The sequence below is a fragment of the Egretta garzetta genome, unplaced genomic scaffold (assembly GCF_000687185.1).
Source record: "Egretta garzetta isolate BGI_Z169 unplaced genomic scaffold, ASM68718v1 scaffold640, whole genome shotgun sequence".
In the NCBI taxonomy this organism is placed as follows: domain Eukaryota; kingdom Metazoa; phylum Chordata; class Aves; order Pelecaniformes; family Ardeidae; genus Egretta; species Egretta garzetta.
In genome coordinates this window covers 1,130,249-1,138,536 of record NW_009258264.1, presented here as the reverse complement: position 1 = coordinate 1,138,536, position 8,288 = coordinate 1,130,249, and the positions used below count along the sequence as shown (strand labels likewise).

Genomic DNA, 8,288 nt, shown 5'->3' with positions numbered 1-8,288 from the left:
GGGCCACGCAGGTGGGTACGCCGGGGCTGTCGCCTGCGCTCGGGCAGCGAGGTGTGGTGCCACCGGCTCTTGGGGCTGTGGCTGTTTTCCGCCGGGATACGGGGGCAACCGGCTGGGGACAACGAGGGGGATCCTTAACTGTAACACTGCAGTGGGGCTGTTTGGGGGGCGGCATCGCCTTTAACTGCCCTCTCCATATTCCTCTCAACTCCTCCTCCTTCTGTCTTTGACAGGCGACACTCTGATAGTTGAAGAAGACACGTCCAAGCCCAAGACCGACTCGCCTGTAGTGGCAAAAAGAACGATGTCTAACTCGGTTAGGGAAGCCGTGCCTGTGCTTGCGAGGAGGGTTGTTCCAGCAGATAACTCCTGCCTCTTCACCAGTGTCTACTACGTGGTGGAGGGAGGCGTTTACGACCCGGGTTGCGCTCCAGAGATGCGCAGCCTCATAGCCCAGATAGTAGCAAGCGATCCCGAATCTTACTGTGAGGCAGTTCTAGGGAAAACTAACAGGGAGTATTGTGACTGGATCAGAAGAGAAGAGACTTGGGGAGGAGCCATCGAAGTGTCCATTTTATCCAAATTTTACCAGTGCGAAATCTGTGTGGTGGACACACAGACAGTCAGAATCGACCGTTTTGGGGAGGATGCCGGTTACACTAAGCGGGTCCTTTTAATTTATGATGGGATTCATTACGATCCACTTGAGCGTAAAATCCCCGACTCGGACATTCCTCCCCAGACCATTTTCTCCACAGCTGATGATATTGTCCTTGCGCAAGCATTGGAGCTGGCAGATGAAGCCAGACGGAAGAGGCAGTTTACCGATGTGAATCGCTTTACGCTGAGGTGTATGGTGTGCCAGAAGGGACTAACTGGACAAGTGGAAGCCCGAGAACACGCCAAGGAGACTGGACACACCAACTTCGGAGAAGTGTGACATCTGCATGAGGATGGTTACATCGACTACCTCACCGATCCGGAATAAAATTCTGGATTTCCAGATAAGCTCTATGTAATCATAAAATTCCGTTCACAAAGCTTGAAAAGCGTATTAACTTAATGATGGCCAAGACGCACGGGTTTGTTATGGTTAGGGACTTTTCCAACGGATTTGAAATAGGTATCTTCTCGCATGCTAAGTTATAGTGCTTTGGCAGGTGGTGTACACTGGCAGCTAAAACTCGATTTCTGAAATAATCTCTTTGTGTACGTGATCCGAGCGGACATAGAAAATCAGGCTTGTTCAGCGCTAGTGTGAAATCTAGCTTCTGAGTTGCTGAATTAATCTCTCTATTATGTTTTCAGGGTATTTAAATTAATCTAAGGGTTTGGCAAACACACGTATTGGCATTACTTGCGCTAAGAATCAGACTCTGCATGTACAAGCAGAGAAACTGCTCGTTTGGTGCCCAATTTTTGATGGAAAGAGTATCTCCAAAGCTGCCCTATGCTGTTACCATCAGAAGTAGACTGTATTGTTTGTGTGAAGTCATGGCTTTAGAGAAAGAAATGGCCTCTAAGCTTTAAGATAGCCTTCTTTACATTAATGAGTAGATGGTTAAGTGTTGAATAAACTTATTAATCCTCCGTAGGTAGTTTTTAGTTGCTTGAAAAATAATATCAACCCCCTGGTGTTTACACTGCATCAGAACATAGGCATGTTTCTTGAAATACTTTGGATTCTTCTTCACAATAGTATCTGAAATTCTGGCAAGAGGGAAATACAGTAGCTAGGGAAGTGACTTAATTTGCATCTGTTAAATACATTTAAGCAGACTTTTCTTGGGTATAGCCAATCCCATGGCCACAGTGTTACTAAGCTGTACCAGATTCCAAATACTGTAAATTAGCACTTTAAGGTATAGTTCTCACTCTTTGCCGGTAAAAAGTTTTGCCCTTTTTAGAAGGACAGAGTGCTAACCCAGAAGGGAGGCTTGAAGTTTCTTCATCTGCATTCTGCCTTAATGCGTTTGGTTTGTCACCGATGACTGTTCAGTAGCAAGACTTTAATTCTGATAATGAAGGGTGCAGTTTAATTTTCAGAACAAAATAAGCTGCGTAAACTGCCCTACTTCTCATGCTGTTCAGAATCAGGGAAGTGGAAATTGATTCAATATCTCTTACCTCACAGCGGGGTTGTGAGGCTTAACAGCAAGTGCTTTCGAGGTCTTTTAAAAGGTGCTGTAAAGGTGCATATTACTGAAGGGGATTTATTTTTTTTTTCTTTGAGATGCCTGCAACACATACTTGTTTTATTGAATTTTAAAATATTCTTAGCCTGCTATTCTGTTACTCTGTTTGAGTTACCTTCCTTGCACTTTTACAAGTGGGGAGCAAGAACGTGCATCTTCAGACTGAGGCAGAGATAAACCCACTTCCCAAGTGGAACCTAAGATACAGTTTTAAAGGCCTCCATTTGTTAAGGCACCTGGCTAAACTCCTGGTGCAGCAAAAACTTTTCTATAAAAAGCACGTTTCAGCAAAGTTCTCAGCAGAGGCTCCCAGTTGGACCTTGAAATACAGGAGGGTCTTATTGAAGAAGGAACATAATTACATAAGTGCTTTGCTGACTTGAGGCATGAATAATTAAGTATAAAGAATAGAATCATCAAGAGCACTATGGACCAGGGTTCTTTTAAATTCAGTATTAAAATACACATTAGCACTGTTGGGAGTTTCCTGTAAAAAGCCACGTGGCTTCCAGTGTTAAACCCCACTTTGCTTTTAGCTTATCATTAGGGGGAAAATAAAAATAAAAACCACACCCAAAACTCAGCATTAAACCCAGCCCTCAAGAAGCTTAGAAACCTAAAGAAATACCTGACAGTCCAAAGGAACTTGAAGATTACACTGTGTCATAACTACTTGAGATGAAATGCTGTCTAGGAATGAGACCGAGAGACTGTCAACCCCGAGTCGTGTTCTCGGCTTTCACACCGAAGCGGTGAGAGGCCGTGGACAAGGAGCTGATCCTCACCCTTTGCCACCTGTGAAAAGGACAGAAGAGCTACCTCAGAGAGGTATACGAGGTGACTGCGGGTGTCTCCGAAACAGAAGTGGAAGATACATATTTATTGTCTGCCATGTTTGCAAATGCATTGACTTTGGGGAGCAACACTTAGATTTTAGCTTTGTATCCTGCCTGGATTTCTGAAAGTGTGTAAAAATATTTTTCTTTTTTTGAGGTATTTCTCAGTTGCAGTATTTTTAAAATTAGCTTTATTTAATCCAGAGTGTTTAGCTTTGCTGTATCACGTCTGCATTGGAAGTCTGCTAACAGAGAATCAGTTCCATTTGAGGGAAGTGTGTCAATATCACTGCTTGGATGTTTTCTTTCGTTGCCTAGAAAATAAAATCTCTTTGGTTAAAAAAAAAAAAGTTCACTGAACTGCTGTAATTCATCCTTGTAAAAGTTGATGCTGTTACATGCTGACAAACTCACTGGGAGAGCAAGTGCCCTGTGATATGGACCGTGACCTGGAAAACCTGAGGTGATTCTCCTGAACTCTCCCAAACAAAGTATCTACGTTATTTAAAATGTAGGACGTGGATGCCTTTAAAGTACAACTCCCTTTTTGCTAAATGCTGTAAATGTTTGGAGTTTTTTAAGTCTCTTTTTACCAGCGTTTGCCTGCCCTTAGCGATACAACTGTGGAAGTACCACAAAAACAGCATTCTGGCGCTAACGGGCTGAGCTGCTGAGCATCGCCAACACATTTGCACTGAACTGTTATTAAATTGTACAGCAAGATGTTACAGTTTTAGAAGAGAGGTGGTGTGGGACGTGGGCTCAGGTGCTGGCAGGGAATAACGTCACCTGTCCAGCCCGACCCAGAAAGCCTGGAAGGTGGGAGCTCACGGCCTTGCCGTTACTCTTATTCCTGTTCCCATTTAAAATGAGCACTCGTTTCCTTGCTGAACGCTTCGGCACAGAGGTCGGTAACTAAATGGGCCCTGGAAACTGGAATTTTTGCCTCGGAGGTGTGCTTAGGAAAAGCCAGGTTATTGGTATTGTTTTACCAAGTTATGCAGTTCTGGATTGGGAATTAGGTACAGAATTCCGGTTTCCTGGAGCCAGTTGGGCCCTTTCACCAGCACTAAATTCCTCCCTTAATTAAAGAAGAGCCTAACACACTCTAATCACGTGGCCTTTCACAAACGTCGTATCACATGCAGAGAGAGATGCTCGTCTCGTGGTCATAACAGGACTTCAAAAGCTCCTCTGAGTTTAGGCGTCGAGCGAGGACGTTCCCCGCTGCCGGCAGCGCGTGGTCCCATCACAGGGAAATGCCTGGTGGTAGCAGAGGTTTCCAAAGCCTCGGTTACCAGTTGGTGGTACAACGTTCCGGCTTGCGTATCACCAGTGCAGATCAGTTGCTATAACCTATTCCCTTACGCCCTGCGTTGCAAACGATGCACCGATAAATGTGACTGATGCATGCACGCTCGTTGAGCGTAGTCTGTGCCTCGGTTCTTGAATTCCAGGTTTGTGCTCTGCTCGCCGTTGTTCCCCAGCACGTTTTCTAGGTCTTCCCATGAGTGCAGTGCAGTTTTGGGCAGTTTGCATCAGCTTTCCCTCCATCTCATTCCCCTTTTTCCTTGACTCTAAGAGCCAGTCGTGGCGAGAGGGACGCGGCCCCGCAACCTCTTCAGGATGAAGCTTCTTCACCAGTAACTTTTTTTTTTTAATAGTAAAATATTTCCTCCGTGAAATGAGAGCCAGGTATCAAGAGGAGCAGCTGTGAAGAGTTCTGCATACCTCCAGAATCTTTTGCCCATTTAAATACACAAATCATCAAGTAGCCAGACTTGGGGAAGATTTGGGTTCGGTAGCACGCTTATCTACTTTGGGGATGCAGTTACCTCAAAGACCAGTCCGGGGAGTAAATCGATAATATTGTGAAGTTTCTGAAGGACAAACATAATTCCTTAGTTCTGGATAAACTTACATAGAAGGAACAATTGCTGGAGAGAGGCCTGAGAGAAGGAACGTCTCATTACACAGTGCAGAACCAGTACCTTAAATCTGCACCTTGTCATGTGCACGGTCACAGCAGAGGCCACCTGTGACAGTTTGGGAACAGCCTCCCGTCCCCACCCCGCTTTTCCTAGAGCCCTGCTGAAGGATGCAACAGTGCTACAATCGCGATCCGCCCTGGGGCAAGAAAGCCCCCCCCACCCAGGAACACAGCGCTGACTTTCATAAATGGTTTTGACCTAAGCAGCGTTATCTGCTTGCCCTTCTCGCCTCGGGAGGAAGCAGGCAGAGGGGACAGGCAGAAAATGCACAATTTCTCTGCTGACTGCCTTAAACACGGATACCCACACACCGATGGGACTGACGCCCAAGTGCCGAAGGCTCCGTGTCTGGCAGATGCCACTGCCCGCAGCGCAGGCAGCACCAGAGAGCGGCTCCGGCTCCCGCCCCGTGCACCCCCCCCCCTGCCGTGGGTAAGCCCTGCAAACCTCTCCCTGGCAGGGAAACTCTTTAATAAGAGGAGCAAAAAGTTTTCAGCTTGCTATTTTGAAAATTACAACTCTCTATCATACAAATTAAATGTCTGCCTGCATTTTAAATGAAGCTACGCACCCAGCTGTGAACTGCCATCGGGTTTTGCTCTGCTCTGGACTGGGCAGAGTAAGGTTATTTCAAATTGCTTGAACTCAATATTGGTTTTTAACTCCTCCAAGCCTGAGCACCAGAATACTTTCTGTAACAAAAGAATGCAATAGGGGAGTTAACAAAATTAGGTTGTCCAAGATTGCAGTGTCCTTCTCTATTATTTTTAATGAAAGCCTTGGGGAAAATGCTGGGGAATTGTATTATATCTCGAGAGCTGACTCCTCATTTCTGATGTGGAGTTAATGCTAACCAAGCTAGGGAAGCAGATCGCCTCCGTTCCCTACCTCCTTTCTGTAAAACAGGGATAACAAATAGGGTTCCTTGCTTAGTTCCCAGCCCTATTAAGATTTAATTCTGTCTCTAAACTGCTGTGTAATACCCGGTATTCACTACCTAGTATTTTCCATAATTGATTTGTCAGCACACATATTGTACATACAATTTGGTCTAAGGAAAGTGTCCAACAGTCCTACGGAGTCAAATAAACGTCGTTACATTAGCAGGTATCTTATCGGGGACGCCAGATGGATGCGTTTCCTTCGGGGCCAGGACTGAATCATCCATGTCCTTTTCTTTATGAGCAGGGTGAGGCACAACAGGTCTGTTAACATGCCAAAGTCCTCTCGTGGCTTTGTGCAGCTTTCTCCACATCATTTGACTACTTGCATATACTTCATGCCATATATATGAAATCATACTTTATTTTGGGTCGTGGCTATTTGTGTTCGTTGGAGGGAGAGGAACGTGGAAAAAGAACAGGTTCTTTCTGGGCACCTGATTCACAGAAGCTCAAGACTCCCCTTAATGGATCGTGACATTTTCCTGACCCACGCAGAGCCCTGCAGGCAGCAACCTCTGCCTATTTTATTGCACGGATTTGAGCCCTCATGCCCTCAGCACGGTGCTCTCAGGACACAGTTGCCCTGTCCTGGCACGGTTGCTCACTCACGCTGCGTTTGCATCTACGAGAAGAAAATAGCTCTGGGGTTGATTTGCTCCCTCCTTTAAAGCAGGCTCGGAACTAAGCGCAACTTGACAAAACCAGCACGGATCTGCCTCTTGGTTAAATTGCAGCACCATCCTGCACGACACCAGTGAACGCTTCCAGAAGCGCTTGCACCAAGCCCCGCGCTCAGCTCTGCAACCACCGGCTGTCGCAATGCTCCGGCCAGGGCTGCTGCTCCGAATGTGCCACGTTCGCATCTCTTACCTCTGCTGCGGGAGAGCGGGGCTGGCTGGGGCTCCCAGGGGGCTCTGGGTTGCTGATTTGCTCCCAAAGGCACATGTTCCCTTTCGTAACAGCACGCAGCTGGGGCTCAGCAGCGCTGGTGGGAACCTCTGAGCTTCCTGGCTCATCTGCTTTCTCTCCATCCTGCCATGGCTTTAAATAACTCGTGTTTCCACTTCCCTGTTCTGTGTAGCAGGGAACACACATTGCAACACAACATTTTTCTAAAAAGAAAAAAAAAATTTTAAAAAAATCATTGAAGCATAAAAACTTGAACAAATCTGGTGGCTCAGTTCTGCAGGTTTGCTGCTGGGTTTCTGCTTGGATATTTATGGTTTTTCAGTGAGGAGCACCTTGCAGAGCAGATGCAAGGCTATGCTGGGGGGGCGGGGAGAGCAATGGCCTAAGCATTGTTTATCAGAGAGAAAAGCTGAGATTTTAATAGGCGAGCCCAAGGTCGGGGCAATAACGAGTCACTGCAGTTCTTTCAGCTGCTTCTGCAGCACCACCCGGGAAGATTGGGTGCTGGGGGTCGGCGTCACCCAGTCCTGCACAGGATGCTGCAGGTGGAATAACTGGAATAACCCCGGGGGAGAGGCAGCAGCAATGGTACCCTCGTCCTTGGAGGAGGGGATGCCACCGAAGGAAATGCCCCGGCAGCGGTTTCTGAGAAGGTGCCGGTGTGCGTGAGCGGGGTGGCTGAGGTGAAGAGCACGATGGGTGTCTTGGGGGCTTTAGCTTTACCCGGGCTCTAGGACTCGACCTCAAGCTGCCTAGCAAAGCAGAAAGAGTTTCCAGCATTAGGGAGATGGGGAGTGAACCTGCGGAGGGGCTCGGCGCCTGCAGGGAACGATGCCAGGCGGGACGAAGGGGAAGCTGCAGCTGGGCAGGGTGGGCAGAACAAGCCCCAGAGCTGCGCATGACCTGGGCACCCCCTCCTCTAGCACGCAAACACAGCTTAGTGATGAAGCTTCCCTTCTAAACCGGCTTTTTACCCGTCTTTACAAGAATCTCCTTACAGCAGCAGGCGGCAAACTTTTGGTCTCTGGGAAAGCGTTGGTGATATGCAAGTATATACCTGCTTGAGCAACAACCTGTGTTTTTAGAGCCAAGATGGAACCGGGTCCTACCCAGAGCTGAGGGACCTCATGCACAAAACCACCTGAAGAGAATAAACCTGTTGTGGGGCAATGTGTTCGGCAGCACACGGTGCAAACACCCAGCAAAGGGCTTAATTACTACGTGCAAAGGCGCTTTGGTCAGGGCTGTGCGCTGGGCTCCTCCGCGTGTCAGCGAGCAGCTATGCGGCAGAACAGGCTGCTGGATTAAGGAGTCTCCGGCGAAACCCGCGCTGAGGACATCAGAGGACCAGCCAAGCCCCGGGAAGTGAGTGAGCTGGGTGGTACCGAGCGGAGCTGCCCGCAGCCCCCCGGG

General features: G+C 47.7%; 1 protein-coding gene across 1 annotated transcript; it reads left to right on the top strand.

Moving 5' to 3' along the window:
* The first annotated feature begins 28 nt into the window (after positions 1 to 28).
* On the top strand, positions 29 to 2,247 carry YOD1 (YOD1 deubiquitinase). Its single transcript, XM_035903039.1, has one exon. It carries the CDS (start codon positions 305 to 307, stop codon positions 938 to 940), a length of 636 nt encoding a protein of 211 aa, XP_035758932.1. The 5' UTR covers positions 29 to 304; the 3' UTR covers positions 941 to 2,247.
* Positions 2,248 to 8,288: the final 6,041 nt, after the last annotated feature.

What these genes read in the sequence shown, in the direction of transcription:
- YOD1 (XM_035903039.1), top strand. Translation starts at nt 305, where the DNA reads ATGTCTAACTCGGTTAGGGAAGCCGTGCCTGTGCTTGCGAGGAGGGTT.